Source organism: Clinocottus analis, unplaced genomic scaffold, assembly GCF_023055335.1.
Source record: "Clinocottus analis isolate CAN_PGR_092001 unplaced genomic scaffold, fCliAna1.0.p SCAF_44, whole genome shotgun sequence".
NCBI classification, from domain to species: domain Eukaryota; kingdom Metazoa; phylum Chordata; class Actinopteri; order Perciformes; family Cottidae; genus Clinocottus; species Clinocottus analis.
Genome location: NW_027176198.1, coordinates 755,322 through 773,897, shown reverse-complemented (window position 1 = coordinate 773,897; position 18,576 = coordinate 755,322). Strand labels below are relative to the sequence as shown.

At 46.2% G+C, this 18,576-nt stretch overlaps 2 protein-coding genes across 2 annotated transcripts; one reads left to right on the top strand and one right to left on the bottom strand.

The window, feature by feature from the left end:
• The first annotated feature begins 1,857 nt into the window (after positions 1-1,857).
• On the top strand, positions 1,858-12,252 carry hid1b (HID1 domain containing b). Its single transcript, XM_068599312.1, has 18 exons — positions 1,858-1,974; positions 2,886-3,035; positions 3,788-3,958; positions 5,469-5,591; positions 6,861-6,967; positions 7,249-7,365; positions 7,917-8,142; positions 8,217-8,273; positions 8,355-8,495; positions 9,010-9,100; positions 9,176-9,327; positions 9,407-9,485; positions 9,571-9,735; positions 10,115-10,339; positions 10,645-10,742; positions 10,819-10,994; positions 11,690-11,848; positions 11,940-12,252. Exons 1-18 carry the CDS (start codon positions 1,909-1,911, stop codon positions 12,001-12,003), a joined length of 2,367 nt encoding a protein of 788 aa, XP_068455413.1. The 5' UTR covers positions 1,858-1,908; the 3' UTR covers positions 12,004-12,252.
• Positions 12,253-13,116: 864 nt separating this feature from the next.
• Positions 13,117-16,858, bottom strand: LOC137801890 (proton channel OTOP3-like). The gene is made up of 7 exons (XM_068599322.1): positions 16,498-16,858; positions 16,287-16,423; positions 15,877-15,935; positions 15,553-15,707; positions 14,341-15,026; positions 13,375-13,539; positions 13,117-13,287 (listed from the first exon to the last, which is right to left on the bottom strand). The coding sequence occupies exons 1-7, from the start codon at positions 16,856-16,858 to the stop codon at positions 13,117-13,119; spliced, it is 1,734 nt and encodes a 577-aa protein (XP_068455423.1).
• Between the last annotated feature and the right edge of the window lie 1,718 nt (positions 16,859-18,576).

Sequence of the window (18,576 nt, the reverse complement as noted above, 5' to 3'; positions counted from 1 at the left end):
GTTTTTGGTGTGAAGAAATATCTGCTTGGACGATTCAACACTTTTAAATTCACAACAGTGATTCCAAGGAAACGAGGATTCCAAGGAATCAGGATGACGGGAATGACGAAGGCCGAGCAGCTGCTGTCATGAAAGATTGATCCATAACAATGGATCAATAACAATGGATCAATAACACGGTTTATGAGTGTGTTGATGAAACCTGCAGCACACAGAGAACAATGAAGGAACCATTTCTGGTTCCACAAAAACACTTTAGAACAAAGTTCTTATTTTTTTAAATGCTTCAGAAGAGAACTTCAGAGAACCAGAAAAGGTTCCCTGAGGAACCTTTTCTGGTTCTCTGACAAACATGAAGACAAAATACATTCTCTAAAGAACCTTTTTCAATTTCCTTTTGCGAAAAAAACTACAAAGAGACACAAAACAACTACAAAGAGACAATAAACAACTACAAAAAGACACAAAACTACAAAGAGACACAAAACAAAAAAGACACAAAACAGCTACAAAAGTGAAAATGAGCTACACAACCTCACAGAGACACACAGTTGTTTTATCAACAGTATTTTTTTTAAAAAGCGACAATGTGTGTCGACTGGACATCAAACACCGTAAAGTTCATTTATCCCGATTGTCCATGAAGTATCATGATGAGTTCACTTCCTGATGTCTCATTTCATATGAATGTGTATTTATATATTAGAATAATAACCAATAAAACTACCAGTAGCTTCCTCTCTGATGACACGATGCATGATGATGATGATGATGATGATGATGACACGATGCATGATGATGATGATGATGATGATGATGATGATGATATGAGTGTTTCAGTCTTCTGGATCGTTGTCGTCACGCAGGTACGCTGGGTCTCTGTTGTCCAATGAGCAACGAGAATGAAAGTAAATATGTACATTAGGATCCCGGAAGTAGAAGTCTGGATCCTGCTTGATTCATGCTGCGTTCAAGGGCCGTGGGAATTATTAAGTTCTCTTAAGCAGACGGAGAAAAATAACAAGGACAGGTTTAGTTTATTTTTAAACATTGTTTTATTGGTAATTTATTACAGATTGAGGAACAATGTCGTCACCATGTTTAAAATAAATCCATCCCATGATAGTTTCCCATTTGGATTTTTCCCTATTTCTGATATGTTGGAGCTATTTTGTTTATTTTACTAAGTTTTTTCTCAATGTGTGGACTATTTAACTTAATTGTCTCATTTATAACTTACTTTTTACATAATTTGTTTCCACTTAAAGCATTTTGATGCTACATAAATAACAACGTATTGATATTTATACTATGGTATTGAATTGATATTAGATATTTATTGTATCTTATAAATATTTCTTTGATTCTGTTAAAAAAAGAAAGATTTCTTTTTTCAAAATTGTCTGTTTAATTTTTTTTAACTGCTATATATATATATATATATATATATATATATATATATATATATATATATATATATATATATATATATATATAAAACAAACATATATATATATATATGTCGGTTTAAATCATTTTTAAACAGACTTTGAAAATATTCTCCTTAAATATAATAAAATAATAATAATAATAATAATAAAATGTTTATACATATATTTGAAGTGTGTAAAATGCAGATTGATATATTTTATGATAATTTACAGAGACAAAAAAAAACATTTTTTACGGCACAAAACATCATCGCATTGTTTGTTCCTCAAAATAAAAAGTAATTACTTTACACACTTAAAAAAACACACACACACCTCTCCTACCTGCACGCTCCTGAAGCTGGAGTTTCCGAGCCGCGCCTGAACGCAGCAGGAGCGCGCAGCGGCTGTCGCGGGATGAGGGAGATTATCCTCTCAACGCGGATCCGAGCGAGCGGAGCGGCTCCGGGACGCAGGAATGGGGAACGCGGACACCAAGCTGCACTTCAGGAAGGCCGTGATCCAGCTCACCACCAAGACGCAGGTCGGAAACTCACACACACGGACACACACGGACACACAAACACGCGTTGGAGCTTCTAAACTGAGTTTACAGGTGCACTCGCAGCGCCAGATGGTGGCCGGACGGCCCCAAATATCACACAACGTGTAGAGAAACCCAGCAAAGCGGATCACACACGAATGTTGAGAATTATATCTCCTGAAATATGATTTTTCTCTCCATTTGTGGTGTTTAAGAGGCTGGAACCTCAGTGTGGAGGATCTGAGTCCTTCATGTTCATGTTTCATGTATAAGAAACATCCTGAACACGTGACATGTGAATTTAAACATGTCATTAGTCTCCCTGCAGGTGTGTGTTCACCTGGAACCAACACGAAGCCTCAATATTCAGATTCTGATCGTTTATTCAGTTTGATGAGCTGGAAAACATGAAGATCTTCTTCTGTGGTGGTTTTGTGTCTCTTTGTGGTTGTTTTCTGTCTCTTTGTAGCAATGCTATGTTGTCATGTTGTGTTTCTTTTTAATCTTTGTAGATGTTTTGTGTCTCTTGTTGTGACATGTCTCTGTAGTTTTGTGTTACTTTGTAGACATCTTCGGTCGTTTTGTGATACTTTGTGTCTTTGTCGTTATTTTAAGTCTCTTATTAGTCATTGTGTGTCTCTTTGTGGTCATCTTGTGTCTCTTTGTGGGTGTTTTGTGTCTATTTCTTGTTAGAAATCTGTTTCTTTGTAGTCATGTTGTGTCTCTTCGTAGTTTATTATTTCTTTGTAGTTTTATGTCTTCGTGGTCATTTTGAGTTTGACATGTTGTAGCTAAAGGATGCTTCACTGAACCGGCCTTGTTTGGTGATGCATCCGTGATGAAGTGTGCAGAAAAACATCTTATATATAAATATAAATATATATTTATGTTCTGCGTGTCCCCTCCTGCAGCCCGTAGAAGCCTCAGACGATGCCTTCTGGGATCAGTTCTGGGCCGACGCCTCCACCACCGTGCAGGACGTCTTCGCTCTGGTGCCGGCAGCCGAGATCCGAGCCGTGAGGGAGGAGTCTCCATCCAACCTGGCAACCCTCTGCTACAAGGTAACCCTCTTTCATGGCCTCCGTCCAACCTGGCAACCCTCTGCTACAAGGTAACCCTCTTTCATGGCCTCCGTCCAACCTGGCAACCCTCTGCTACAAGGTAACCCATTTTCATGGCCTCCGTCCAACCTGGCAACCCTGTGCTACAAGGTAACCCATTTTCATGGCCTCCGTCCAACCTGGCAACCCTGTGCTACAAGGTAACCCTCTTTCATGGCCTGTGTCCAACCTGGCAACCCTGTGCTACAAGGTAACCGGCCCTCGTGGCCTCCGTCCTGGAGACCAGAGGAATGTGGCTGTTTGTTGTTCCCACACTGTGAACGTTGCACCTCGTGGTGTTCGTAAAGGTCAAAGGTCGTCGGAGGAAAGAAAGATTCAAATGTCTTCACTCGTGTTTAGAACTGATTATTTCTTTAGTTGTTTATTTCCATGTAAATACAAGTGAATTTATCACTCGATTACATTTTATATTATTGATATTGTATTGTCATTAGATATTTATTCTTGTTATTTCTTTGACTCTGTAAATAATAAGACAGTTTCACTGTGAATTTAATTTTTTAATTTATTTTGTCAGTTTGTCGTGGAGATCAAGTCAAGAATGTTTTTTTTGTAATTTAATTTATTGAAGGATTACAAATTTTTCGAATTATAAGAAATATTAAAGAAAGATTTAATAAAGGATAACTTTTTTCATGCCAATTAGGATTATTATTATAAAACCATTAAACATGATTCAAACCCCCCCTCAGGCCGTGGAGCGGCTGGTTCAGGGCGCTGACTCCGGCTGCCCGTCAGAGAAGCAGCGGCAGACGGTCCTGAACTGCACGCGGCTGCTGACGCGCATCCTGCCGTACATCTTCGAGGACGCCGACTGGAGAGGCTTCTTCTGGTCCACGGTGCCGGGAGCCGGCCGGGCCGGGGTACGACTCTGACCTCTGACCTCTGACCTGAGATCAGTCTCAGGGCCGTTACTTATTCAACATCGAAGCTCAATAACGACAAAAGAATGAGGAAGCAAGAGTTCCCTGTGTGTGTGTGTGTGTGTGTGTGTGTGTGTGTGCGTGTGTGTGTGTGTGTTCCAGTCTCATTAACTAAATCACTGTTTGAACTCTCCAGTTAACAGGAAGTATTTTTTTTTAAAGAGTTATTTTCAGTTTAATGTGAAACAAAGCGATGACATCACCGACGAGTCTTTAGGCAAAACAAAGGAAACATTTTAAAACCAAAAATCACAGAATCGACACGTTTTTACTGCGCTCACAAAAACCGCTCACAGTGACCATGCTAACGTGCTAACATGCTAACATCTCAAAGGATGATGGGAGTTATTGGTCAAATTAATTTTTGGGTTTGTGAACGCAGCTCGTCGACCTTCACGGAGAGTTTCAAGGTCGATGTTGTGAACGGCTGATTTCACCCAAGAATGACAAAATGTTGTCGAGCACAAGGAAACAAACTCAAGGTCAAAGGTCGTCCTCGACATCCATCAGGTCAACTCAAACCACTCGAACGTGGTTTGAGTTGGGGAAAAAAGCAGTTTTTGCAGTTTTTTTTTTAAAGAGATGCATGACATGTGTGACAGCAGACGCCTGCAAGACGATTTGTAGGGTTTAATCCGTCGCCTTTAAAGCCCTTTTGAGATCAGCTGATAATCCTCCAGCAGCAAGAAGAGATTCTCAGAGCAGAAGCTGAAAGATGAGAGCGAGGTCGCTGTCCACACACACACACACACACACACACACACACACACACACACTCTTCCCCCCGGCTGCTGGCTCTCTGGTTACCTGGTCGGCGGTCCAAACACTGCCCATATTGTCCCCCCCCCCCCCCTCCCTCCTCTTCCTCCTCCTCTTCCTCCTCCTGGCCAGCGGTTGCGTTCAGGAGGGATCGAATGTGCCCGGATGGAGGATGCAGCGCTGCAGCAGACGCGACTCACTCGTGTGTTTGTGGTTCATTCGTCCGTGTTTCTGGAAAAAAAGACTAAAACTAAACTTCTCTTTATGGCCGACGCACAACAACGGAAACATCTGTGAAATCCAGCGACGGCGCGACTGATTGATATTTGATTGAATCTTTTAAATAAATGGTTTCAGGCTGTGAGATGAAATGATCGATATCTTAATGTCTGTACATATGTATGTAGCCGCTTAGCTTAGCACAAAGACTGGAAACAGAGGTTAGCCTGTCGACTAAAACCACCTTTAATCTGCACAAACGGTGCGAGTGAGATGATCGATACATTTTTAATGTGTTGTAGCTAGTTAGCTTAGCACAAAGACTGGTAGCGGAGGGAAACGGTTAGCCTGTGTACTAAAATTCATCTAAAGCCACATTTTAATCTGCACTAAAGGGGTTAAAGTGAGTTAACTTGTCGGTGAACCTTCTGCCTTTTGGTTTTAACTTGCGTCCTGAATGTTTTCCCTCCAGCGTTTGGACGAAGACGACGATGAAGATGAAGCTCGGCCGCTGGCCGAGTCCTTGCTGCTGGCCATCGCCGACCTGCTCTTCTGTCCAGACTTCACGGCTCAGAGCCACAAGAAGAGCAGCTCGGTGAGTTCCACCGTATCGAGTGTGTTCCTGATGCACAACGTCATGTGATCACAACGTCATGTGATCACAACGTCATGTGATCACAACGTCATGTGATCGCTGAGTGTTGATTTTAAATAAAAGTAGATCCTGCTCTCTCTCATCAGGTAAAAGTCACTTTTCAGGTTTTCCAAAACTCCCACATGACCTCATGTGATCTGTAAATGATACCATGCTAGCTGTTCACACCTGCCTCTGGTCTTTATGCTAAGCTAGGCTAACCACAGCGCATGTTGTGAGCCGGTCCCCAGAAGAAGAAAAGCTCTCCAGCTCTGTGTTGACTCAGCGCGAGCCCTTGAGCAACAGAGTCAACAGCGTCCCTGCTGCTGTTCCCTCGGGGCGGCTGGTGCCACTTAGCGCCGGTTATCTCCTCCACACCAGCTTCTCAGGCTGTAGCTGCAGTTAATGATTACTAGAGGGGAGAGGAGGGGGGGGGGGGGGGGGGGGAGCGGCCATGTTTGTTAACTGGGCTGAGGACGGCCGGGTGGACAAACATCCAGAGCTGCATGACGGAGACGAGAGGAGGAACTCCTCAAGGGATCAGACCACTCCTCCTACCTCCTCAGTCCTACCTCCTCAGTCTTTACTCCTTCCTCCTCACTCCTATCTCCTACCTCCTCAGTCTTCACTCCTACCTCCTCAGTCCATAGTTTTCACTCCTACCTCCTCACTCCTTCATCCTCACTCCTCTCTATTCCCTCCTCACTCCTGTTTCTTTGCATGTGTTTGTGTCTTTTTCTTTTTAGCCTCGTTGTTGAATGTTTCTTTGTCTCTTTTTGGTTGTAATAAGTGTTTTTTGGGTCATTTTCCATCTCTTTTAGATGTTTTTGTGTCTCTTTGTGGATGTCATGTGTGTGGTTTTTGTCATTTCGCGTCCCTTCGTGTCTATTCGGAACTTCCCAACATGAAATGTTCGCAGTAACTTCACAGATTATTGAACCCGTTAGACACCCGAGGTCCAACGGGTTCAATAATCCGTCCACGACCTTCAGCGGTGGGAACAATGGCCGACATCCAGCGTTTCCCAGCGGGTTGCCAGCAGGGCGTCCAGACCTCCCAGCGGGTCTGTTGGCGCTGCCCTCTGCTGTCAGTCCGCTCATGAAGCACCTCGTCACGTCTGTTCGCGACGCCCTGGTTATCGGTGTCGAGGTGTCTGGAGCTGATACTGTCGGCGCTCGTTGGATGGCGTGTTGGAAGGAGGCGTGAACTCTTCCTCTCTCTCCCCTGCAGGACTCGGCCGTGGACATTCGGTCCATCGACAGCTGCGAGTACATCTGGGAGGCCGGCGTCGGCTTCGCTCAGTCGCCTCCTCTCAACTACGTCCACGACCTCAACAGGTGAGACCGGGAGGTGGAGAAGTAACTCTCAATCACCTGGTAGCCCCGCCCCTAAAGCGTCCCCTGCTTTGTGGTCTGTTTGACTGGTTGCCCCCTGGTGGTCAGAAGAGAGAATGCAGCTTTAACACATGAAGCATAGACTTCTATACAACCAGAGGAGTCGCCCCCTGGTGGTCAGGAGAGAGAATGCAGCTTTAACACATGAAGCATAGACTTCTATACAACCAGAGGAGTCGCCCCCTGGTGGTCAGGTAACTTCTCCTGTGGTCCCCTCCGTTCAGGGCGGAGCTCCTGAAGCTGCTGCTCACCTGTCTGTCTGAGGCCATGTACCTGCCTCCGTCCTCTGAGAGGCGGAGCCTCAACCCCTGGGTGTCCTTCTTCTGCTCCACAGAGAACCGGTAACACGAGTCCCTCATATCGTCTTCACCGTATTTGCATCTTTTACTACAAAGAGGTCTGTGTTTCATCAGGCGAGCGCGATATCTCAGGAACACCTGGATTTTGCATGAAAGCCCACCTGGAACTCCAGCATGACATCATTAGATTGTTGGAGGTCCAAGGTCAGCGTGATCATGGAAATGTGGTTAAAATTGAGTTAAAAGTCATGGAAATTTGGTTAAACGTCATTAGAATTGGGTTAAAAGTCATTAACATTTTGTTTAAAGTCATGAAAAAGTTATGGAAAACTGTTTAAAGTCATGGAGGTCAGAATGTGTGTGAACCCTGCTTGACTGGTGGGTTGAATATTAACTAAAAATGTTAATATTAACTGCAAAACCAATTGTCTGTGGTGGCTGGACAATAAGAGGACAATGTTAAAGTAAATTAAAAAGGTAAAAAAAGGCGACAAAAATCTGAAACAAATAATGTGCACTGTAAATCTAGGCCCCTCCCCTTCTGCTCTGCATTAACATGGCCGCGTGGTGTGCCCCGCCTCCCGTCCCTGCAGACACGCGCTGCCTCTCTTCACCTCCCTGCTCAACGTGGTGTGCGCCTACGACCCCGTCGGCTACGGCGTGCCGTACAACCACCTGCTGTTCTCCGACCACCGGGAGCTGCTGGTGGAGCAGGCGGTGCAGATCCTCATCGTCACGCTGGAGCACGAGGGCGGCTCGGCCTTCAGCGCCGCCCTGCAGGCCCTGGACGCCGACGCGTCCGGCGCCGAGGAGACGGAGGCGAGTTCACTGATGGAGTCGCTGAACGCTTACTCAGCGTTTTTGTTTTTAACGCCTCTCTCTCTCTCCTTCAGCCGGCAGGACCTGATAACCTCTTTGTGAATTATCTCTCGCGGATACACAGAGAAGAGGTGACGTAGAAGCCAGACCTTCTAGCAGGAAGAGGGCGGTTCTGTCGGGGGTTAACGCGTGCCCTACGCTCTGTTCCTCAGGACTTGAGCTTCATCCTGAAGGGTCTGGCCCGGCTGATGAACAACCCGCTGGTCCAGACGTACCTGCCTCACTCCGCCAAGAAGATCCAGTTCCACCAGGAGCTGCTGATCCTCTTCTGGAAGTTATGCGACTTCAACAAGGTGCGGAGCGTCATCTCTTTTCATGCTGGCTAGAAAACGCCACCTTATTTTATAAATACGGAGGGATCTGGAACGCAGAGGAACTATTTTCTTCATCCAAGACTAAACCTGCCGACAACATTTAGTTCATCCTGGTTAGCAGAGGCTGAACTCTGAGCGTCACACTCGTTCATCTCCAACTCTCAGCTAATTCTACCAAAACAACTGATGGATAAATAGCACCACAAATGAGTACCGTAAAAGTTGTGTTTTCAACTGTTCTATCTTCGGTGGGTGTCTCCGCTAGCTGTAGCTAGCTGTAGCCAGCTAGCGCTGCTGCTAGTTCCCCGATAACCACCCCGGCTCGACGCCCAACGAGGGCAGCGGGGATGCGGACAGTAGCAGTGGCAGCTAGCGGGGAGCTAGCAGCAGCGCTACCATGTTTCTTGAAATCTTAAAGAACTCAAAAGCTTATTATGTGAGTGAAGAGTTGAAGCTTCGGCGCGCTGACTGAGTTTGTGTTTGTGTCTTCCAGAAGTTCCTGTTCTTCGTGCTGAAGAGCAGCGACGTGTTGGACGTGCTGGTTCCCATCCTCTTCAGCCTGAACGACGCCAGAGCGGATCAGTGTGAGTCACGCGGCTCGTTCATCAAAACGCCGTGGAGGCGTTCGGCGTTGTGAATAATAAAGTTGTCGCCCGCAGCTCGCGTGGGCCTCATGCACATCGGCGTGTTCATCCTGCTGCTGCTGAGCGGCGAGAGGAACTTCGGCGTCCGCCTGAACAAGCCGTACGCGCTGCGAGTCCCGTCGGACATCCCGGTGTTCACGGGAACCCACGCCGACCTGCTCGTTCTGGTGACGTCACGCTTTGAGCTCGGTGCTGTCCCGTCAACCTTCTGGAGCCGCGACTCTAATCGTTCCCTTCGTGTTTTAGATCTTCCACAAGATCATCACCAGCGGACACCAGCGGCTGCAGCCTCTGTTCGACTGCCTGCTCACCATCATCGTGAACAGTGAGTGTCCAGGACGCAACGCCGCCCTCTTGTGGTCGAAACGGGGGAGTGTTTTGTTTCTCAAAGCCTCCGCTTCCTCCGTCAGTTTCTCCGTATCTGAAGAGCTTGTCCATGCTGGCGGCCAACAAGCTGCTGCACCTGCTGGAGGCCTTCTCCTCGCCCTGGTTCCTCTTCTCCGGCCAGCAGAACCACCACCTGGTCTTCTTCCTGCTGGAGGTCTTCAACAACATCATCCAGTACCAGTTTGACGGTGAGACAGCGTTCATACGCTCATGGGAAACCTGGGGAAGTCCTGGAGGTTTAAAATCCCAAAAGTGTCGTAAAAGTTGTGTAAATGTGTAATATTCATTTGTTCATGACGTTCATTTGAAATAATGAATCTGCTTTTAAAAGAAATAGGCTCAAGAAATAAGCAGGCAGGCATGGAAATGTGGTGAAAAGTCATGAAAATGTGGTTTAAAGTCAAGGAAAATTAGTTAAAAATCATGGAAAAGTCTGGAAATTTGGTGAAAAAATCATGTAAATCCATTGGTCAGAATGTGTGTGAACCCAGTAAGAGCGTGAGTGAAGCCAGAACGAACCTCCTCCTCCTCCTCTTCCTCCCCCATCACCTGGCGCCTCCCTCACAGGTAACTGCAACCTGGTGTACGCCGTCATCAGGAAGCGCAACGTCTTCCACCAGCTGGCCAACCTGCCGGCCGACGCGGCGTCCGTCCAGAAGGCGCTGCAGAGGAGGAAGAAGTCCAGCGCGACCCGGAGCGACTCCACGGAGACGGAGGCCGCGGAGGGAACCGGACCGTCGGCTCCTCCCACCGAGCCCGGCACGCTCAAGACCAGTCTGGAGGCCACGCCAGGTACGGGTAGATATATAGATAGATAGATATATAGAATATGATGCATATTGCTATTTCTTAGCATCTTTTTAGCTATTTTTTGCATATTTTTAGCTATTTTTTAGAATATTCTTTGCTATTTTTTGCATATTTTTGCTATTAATCAGCATATTTTTTGCTTCTTTTTTTTTTGCGTCTTTTTTGCTATTTTTAGACCTGTTGTAGCAGCTGTGCAGCCTCCTGTTCAGCGCCTCTAGTCTGCACGGCGAGACGGTTTTGACACAAATAATGTGAATGTGCTGAAACTCTTCTCTGGCGTCCCTCAGGGATCGATAAGATCACGGAGAAGTCCCAGGTGAGCCTGGACGGCACCATGATGCCTCTGGCGAACGCCAGCGACGCCGAGTCCAACGCAGAGCACGAGGTACGCCGGCCTCCTCGCCCGTCTCGCTCTCCTCTCTCTGCAGTCAGTGACCCCTCCGCGCTTTTATTTTGAAAAGGTCGACCACGCGGAGGCGGCGAGGAGCCGGTTGTCGAGCACGTCGTCGTCCTCGGCGGCGGCGTGGAGCGCCAGCGCGGACTGGGCGGCGTCCTGGAAGGCCAAGCTGCCTCTGCAGACCATCATGCGGCTGCTGCAGGTGCTGGTCCCGCAGGTGGAGAAGATCTGCATCGACAAGTAAGAGCTCTGCTGCTCATAACTCCGTCGTTCATATGGTTGTTATGTCGTTTTGTCTCTTTGTGGACATTTTGAGTCTCTTTTTTTGGTTGTTCTTTTGTTTGTGGTCTTTGTAGTTGTGTATTCGGGGCATTCTTTATTGTGTTTGTGGGTGTTGTTTGTGTCTCTTTGTGGTTGTAACATGTCTCTTGTTGGTCGTTAGTTGTCTCTTTGCAGTCGTTTTGCAGAACGTTTAGATTGTTTTGTGTCTCTTTTGTTTTTTGTCTGAGTTTTTGAAGGTTTCTTTGTCTCTTTTGGTTGTAAAAAGTGTTTTCTTTGGTCATTTTTCATCTTTTCCGGGTCTTTGTTGTCGTATTTGGTCTCTTGATTATTTTTCTTTCATTGTTTTCATCTGTGTAAGAGATCATATGAAGTTACTGTGAGGAACCTTTAACTGGTTATGAAAATGATTTGATCCTGATCCTCGATGACCAACATCAGGAAACGAAAACATGAGGAGGAACTTTTCATGTAGTTGTTTCTGGCGCCGCCATGTGGACTAAAGAGGTAGTGTCTCTGAGCACCAGGGTCCTTTTAGAAAACCTCTAATTTTACTGCAGCGGGGTCTGACAGTCTGTCTTCTGATTCAGGACTAGACTGAGGTCTTGTAGAGGACCAGGACTGGACTGAAAGCTTTAACCCTTCCTCGTCTTCAGGGGTTTGACGGACGAGTCGGAGATCCTGAAGTTCCTCCAGCACGGCACGCTGGTGGGCCTGCTGCCCGTCCCCCATCCCATCCTCATCCGGAAGTACCAGGCCAACGCCGGCACGGCCATGTGGTTCCGGACCTACATGTGGGGCGTCATCTACTTACGGTGCGTTTCACGCGTTGCATTGAAGGTCTGACGGATTCTAACTGGTCTTTCTTTTTAAATAACTAGGTTTTTTTTCCTTCTTTTGCCGCAGGAACGTGGATCCTCCGATCTGGTACGACACGGACATCCGGCTCTTTGAGATCCAGAGGATTTAGAGCCGCTGCTCGTTCACGCCGACAAACTCCCCAACGAGATCTGACCTTTTCTTATTTTTTATTTTTTTACCTTCTTCGCACCTGAACCGCGATCGGAGGAACATTTCACCGATTTCTGGTGTTTAAAGGAAACAAGCAGCGAAGATCTTGAACTCTTGATTCGTTTTGACGATTTTCAGTGTTCAGACAAAAAAGAAATGTGTGAATGTGTCAAAGCGTTTACTGAGTGTCACATCCAGCTGTATTATGAGCGATGCCAAATGTCAATAAATCTGACGAAAACATGAAATGTGACATTTATTGACAATTAATTTCTTTCACAACAAATTAATGCAGCTTGAACACATGAAGCATAGACTTCTATACAACCAGAGGAGTCGCCCCCTGGTGGTCAGGAGAGAGAATGCAGCTCTAACACATGAAGCATAGACTTCTATACAACCAGAGGAGTCGCCCCCTGTTGGTCATGAGAGAGAATGCAGCTTTAACACATGAAGCAGAGACTTCTATACAACCAGAGGAGTCGCCCCCTGGTGGTCAGGAGAGAGAATGCAGCTTTAACACATGAAGCATAGACTTCTATACAACCAGAGGAGTCGCCCCCTGGTGGTCAGGAGAGAGAATGCAGCTTTAACACATGAAGCATAGACTTCTATACAACCAGAGGAGTCGCCCCCTGGTGGTCAGGAGAGAGAATGCAGCTTTAACACATGAAGCATAGACTTCTATACAACCAGAGGAGTCGCCCCCTGGTGGTCAGGAGAGAGAATGCAGCTTTAACACATGAAGCATAGACTTCTATACAACCAGAGGAGTCGCCCCCTGGTGGTCAGGAGAGAGAGTGCAGCTTTAACACATGAAGCATAGACTTCTATACAACCAGAGGAGTCGCCCCCTGGTGGTCAGGAGAGAGAATGCAGCTTTAACACATTAAGCATAGACTTCTATACAACCAGAGGAGTCGCCCCGTGGTGGTCAGGAGAGAGAATGCAGCATTGGCTTCACTTTGACGCCTCTTTGGGACAAACCATGTGAAACAGCCTCAGAGGGATCTAATCATACTGTATAAGCAACAATAATTGATAAATGTGTATATCATGTAGTGTTATGTAGTCAGGCAGCGATGAGCAGCTCCATCAAGGCGCCCACCGAGTGCATCCTGTAGAAAACACTCAGCGGCTGACCCAAGTTCACCAGAACGAACCACGCAGAGAAGCCGAAGAACTGTTTGCCGAGGCCGTTCTCAAACTGAGGGTGGACGCCGAAGGCGGGGATGACCCACAGCTGCAAGGAGAGGAAACACGGGGCGTTAGTGGTGCAGAGAGGAGCTTGAATTGCTGCTTAAATCCCATAATAAACATTGAATATTACCATAACGTTAGACAGGATGAGGAAAGCACAGATTTCTTGAATCGCTCGTTTGGTCCAGGGGGTTTTCCCAGCATGCTCTTTGGCAGCAGCTGGCATGTTCCCATCCAGCAGGGACGTGTTGGTCTTCCTCTCTTCTTGGATCGGAACCGCCGGCTTTTTCTTGAGCTAGAATAAGTTCATGTATGTGTTGATGGTATATCAGTTTATGAAAGTACACAGAAAAGGAACAAATATATATAAAAAAGTAGTGTTTTCATATTGTACCTATATTAATGAATGCTGAATGTAATGTATAGCACAGCTCCATATGTTAGGAGTACGTGTGTGACGTTTGGGTTTGATTGAGTGAAGTTAAGTATTTATAATTATTTTAATTTAGGATTTTCGACATGGGATGTTCACTCCCTCCCTGGTCTCTGAACGGTCTTCTTCAGACTGAGAGGAAGCCAGAGGATCCAAACAGGTTCGATTAATCTTCTTTCAGCCATAAGTTACTGCTGGATTCCAAAACTGTATGTTGATGCTGTGTAGCTTCATGCTATCAATATGAAACGAAAACTCGGGGTGCTCTTCCAAGTCACTCTCGAGTCCCTTCTAGTCATACTTATGGTTTATGATAATATTTATTGCATTTTTCTGAATTTTTTTTTTTTTTTGTCCAAAAATATTTTTTGTAAAAAAAAATTTCCCAAAAACATTTGTCAAAAAAATATTTGTCCAAAATTTTTTTTTTTGTTCCAAAAATATTTTTGACAAAAAAATATTTTTTGACAAAAAATATTTAAAAAAAAGAAATTTGTGAAAAAAAAAGTACTTTTTTTTTTTTTCTTTTTTTAATTGTCAAAGAAATATTGAAACTGCATATTTTCAAAACTCGGGGTGCGCTCCCAAGTCACTCTCGAGTCCCTTCTAGTCATACTTATGGTTTACGATCATATTTATTGTGGAAAAGTGTCGCGCACGTACCGTGAATATGCTCCGGCGGCGCTGCTTCCTCTTGGCGAGCGGGTCCGGGTGCCGGTGGAGCCCCTCGATGATGAAGATGTTCTGGAGCATGAGCTCCAGGAGGCTGAGCAGCGAGTAGGACAGGTCCAGCTCCCCCAGGTGCCCGTCGCCGGTGCCCACCGCCAGGGCCGCCACCAGGGAGAAGTAGGACAGGGCGAGCTGGCCCAGCGCCGCCGCCACCAGCAGCGTCACGTCCAGGCTGCGCGTCGGGTTGTGTCCCGCCTCGCTCGCCCTGCGCTCCAGCCGGTGCACCAGCACCCCCGCCAGGCAGCACAGCGACATGGCGGGCATGACGGCCAGGTGGTAGCCGTAGAAGACCAGGAAGGCGGTGGGGCGGAGCCGCGGCCGGCTCACCCACACCTGGTAGAGGATGAAGACGGCCACGCCCGCCGCCAGCACCAGGGCGCCGGCCACGAGGCCGTAGAGGACGCCGCCGCGGTAAACCACCTGCAGGGTGAGCTTCTGGGCGACGTGCGGCCGGTGGCCCGGACTCACCCGCCGGCCCACGTTCTTCCACATGACGTAGAGCATGCAGCCGGCCATCAGGTAGAACTCCATGTTGAAGGGGTACAGCACCTCGAAGCCTTTCCGGAAGGTCAGGCAGGCGGCGCTGGCGGCGCACCTGCACAAGGTTGAGTTCAGGGACCCTGGGAGAAGGGAAAATTATTAACTGATAGATTTCAATGTGGAATTTCACCAGCATTTTTCTGAAAATGTTGTTTAAATATCGTCACCTTCCAAGTATTTTTTGTCCAAAAATATTTTTTGTCAAATTTTCTTTTTCCAATAAAACATTTATCAAAAAAAGAATTGTCCAAAAAAATATTTGTCAAGAAAAAAAAAATTCACAAAAATTTTGGGGGAATTTTTTTTTTTTTTAATTACAACATTTTAAGAAATTTGTAAAAAATATATATATATATATTTTAAAAAAAATGCAACATTTTTATTTATTTTTGGCAAATATTTTCAATGACAAATTTCAGCAGCAGATTCCTTACATTAAGGTGATTGTTTTTTGTATTACAAGTTTTTGGAAAATTTTATTGGAATATTCCAAAAATAAGGGCCTGTCATTTTTTGACAAAAAATATTTTTTGACAAAAATGTTTTTTATTGGATTATTTTTTGCCCAAAAATATTTTTTTGACAAGTTTTTTTTTTTTGAAGTACCTGCCACATCGGGGCTTCCTGCTTCCGAGGCGCTGGTGTTGCTGAAGTCCAGCCCGTCTGCTTTCTCCAGCTCTATCTCCTCGTGGATTGTGTCCTCCGTCACGGCGTTCAGCCACAGCAGGAGGTCGGCCGAGAGGAGCAGCATCAAGCCGGACCTGCAGGAGCAGAACCACGAGGAGCGTCAGAACCAAGAGGAGCAGCAGAACCAAGAGGAGCGTCAGAACCAAGAGGAGCAGCAGAACCACGAGGAGCAGCAGAACCACGAGGAGCGTCAGATGATACCAGCTGGAGATGTTAATGTTTCTATGTATGTGTGAGACGCACCTGGTGATGATCTTGTGTCTGTGGATGCAGTCTTTGGAGTGAGCCCACAGTAAATACGACTGCAGGAAAGAAAACATGTGCATTCAATCATTTAAAGAGTTAGAAGATTGTATTTTATAATGAAATGTCAAAAACCTGCAGATAAAAAAGATTGAAATTGAGGCGTTTTGAGGGAACTTTAAATATGTCGTTTGTCAGCTGTCATGTGGGTTACAGTAATTCTACAGCTTCATACTGCTGAATAGGAGCAATATAATAAAAGTAAACAGATTTCATTTCACAATAATTTACTGTGAAAAGTATGCAATACCTTACTGCCAACGTAAAACAACTAGTAGCCAGTAGTTTACTGTGAATTTACAGTCAGATAAATTACAACTTGAACAGCAACATGAGGATGATGTGCTCACCTGCAGCGCGAGGAAGGGCGCCTCGATGAAGGGCGCCAGCACCTTGGCCGCGGGCTTGCAGTCCCTCATGCTGACCAGGTACCCGACCCTGAAGACGCACAGCAGCAGGCTGAAGACGGCGAACAGCATCAGGACCACTGGACCAGAGAGGAAGGGGGGAGTCAGGAAAAGTCCCAAAGCGAGCGGCTCACATGGAGGTCACAAAACTCACCGGTGACGGGGATCCCCCCGGCGTGGTGGTCTTTGTGCGGGCAGATGCCGGGCTGCTTCCTGGCCCACAGCAGGTACCACAGCATCCAAGCCGAGCTCACCCCCATCAGCAGCAGCAGGAACACCTGGGGCTCCTGGTGCTTCAGGCCCTCGGGTCTGAGGGCCCCGCCGGCCACCAGCGCCGCTCCCAGCAGCACCACGTTCAGGCCCAGCAGGCCGGATATCAGGCTCCTCCCACTCGGAGCCCAAGTCGGCTCCGGCTCCTGGATCATCCGGTGGTCTGAGCCCTGTACTGGTTCCTCACTCCCGGCGGGTGACCCCCAGGAGGAACCGGCCCCCGGGGCTCCAGGATCTGGATTCATGGTGTTAGTTTAAATCCTCTTTGGTCTCTTTCCTGGACTCCGTCCGGTCTGCAGGTCTCTCTCTCGACGCCCTTCGAGTGAAAGCTGCAGCTCAACATGTGGAGGCATGAGTCACAGAGCGGGTCCGCCTCCTAGTACCTGCACAGGAGCGGTCACGATCCAGAAAGTTAGCGCCGACACACCTTGCACAGGAAAACCAACAACCTTGTGTTTGCTTTCCACGCCGACCTTAGTTTCACCTGCTGCCACTCCAGCAAAGCTAAAGGAAACTAACCAATTCTGTCCTCTAAATGTCTAACAAACTAAAAGTGTGTATCTCTGCAGCCACTAGGACTGTTTAATAGTGTTAGTGTTCTAATAAAAGGTACACATGTTACTGGTTAAGAGGAAATGAAGATGACACAGAGAAAGAAATTAAAAGGTCTCAGGTCCGCCCTTAAAAAAATGACTTTCAGGATGATTATTAGTTTGAAATCATGCAGCTGTAAAGTCCAACTCTAACAAACCATAACACAACATGTGAAGATTCAACACGTGAACATTCTCTCTGTAAAGGACTTTAATAAAGTGAAGCACAACAAAGTTAGAGAGGGTTTAGAACAGAGAACATTCAGGAGAGGACTCATTGGGGTCCAATAGCCCCAATGGGCCCATTGGGGCCATTGGATCCATTTGGGGCTAATTAGATGATATACTCATACACCAAAACATATATTTCCCTTGTATATTATTTATGGTGTTCAATACATCCAAATACAGCAGTTTGGTTCTTTTCTTTTTATGAAACAAGCTAGAATTTACAGTTTTATATAACAATCTCTCCGTCTTCCCACCAAGGAGAGATGGGTTTGAGGCCCCTAGCAGCTCCATCACTCTGAGATTACGCACATTAATACAGCAGACATACAAACAGACACACATACACACACACAGACAGACAGACACACACACACACACACACAGCTCACATAACCTCACGTTGTGCTTAATGTGTGCAGAGAGTCCGTCTGTGTCCTCAGACAAATAGTCACCATTGTTTATGTGCCGTGGAGTAAAATAACATGTTTAAAATGAGACAGCTGCACAATGGAGACATATTAAACAGGGTATTTAATGAGTTGATTACAAGCACCAATCCATCAATCATTCATTGACACATGAATTACCACACACAGACAGACGGAGCAGACATAATGAACCGTTTCTTTAGCTTCAACTGATCGTGTCCAGTTCCACGTGGAAACAATGCAGACTGAGTGAAAGCACTTAGAGGATAATGTTCCTTCTCGCTGCAGCTATAGTTTTACTTTGAAAAGGTTTACCAGCCGGGCCCCCGGGCTGTGGAAGTCAGTGTTTGCGTGCAGTCTGCAGGAACTGACTCATGAATGCAGCTTCATAGCAGCTGATATCCGTCAGCTGATCAGCGGCTTCAGCTCGCTCCGTCTCTGTGTATTGTACTTCATAACCATATTGCTTTGTTTCTGTTTCTGCATTTGAATGTTTCTTTAATGTGCTGTGGTAGGCCGGCTCTGGTTTCCATTCTGTTCCCTAATATAAAATACACATTTGCATTATTTTTGGTGAAAGTTGCAGATGATTCAAAGCCATCTGCATATGAATGTAACAAATAATTTACATTTATTTTACAAACACACAAGAATATAAATCAGTGGCTGCCTGGAACAATGGGGAGAATATGCGAAACATTATAATAAATT

Coding starts and splice junctions, on each gene's coding strand:
- LOC137801890 (XM_068599322.1), bottom strand. CDS start 16,858: ATGAATCCAGATCCTGGAGCCCCGGGGGCCGGTTCCTCCTGGGGGTCA. Junction 15,936..16,286: donor CGCCCTTCCTCGCGCTGCAG/GTGAGCACATCA, acceptor TCTTTCCTGCAG/TCGTATTTACTGTGGGCTCA. Junction 13,288..13,374: donor TCATCCTGTCTAACGTTATG/GTAATATTCAAT, acceptor CTCTCCTTGCAG/CTGTGGGTCATCCCCGCCTT.
- hid1b (XM_068599312.1), top strand. CDS start 1,909: ATGGGGAACGCGGACACCAAGCTGCACTTCAGGAAGGCCGTGATCCAG. Junction 9,486..9,570: donor GCTCACCATCATCGTGAACA/GTGAGTGTCCAG, acceptor TTCCTCCGTCAG/TTTCTCCGTATCTGAAGAGC. Junction 10,995..11,689: donor GAGAAGATCTGCATCGACAA/GTAAGAGCTCTG, acceptor CCTCGTCTTCAG/GGGTTTGACGGACGAGTCGG.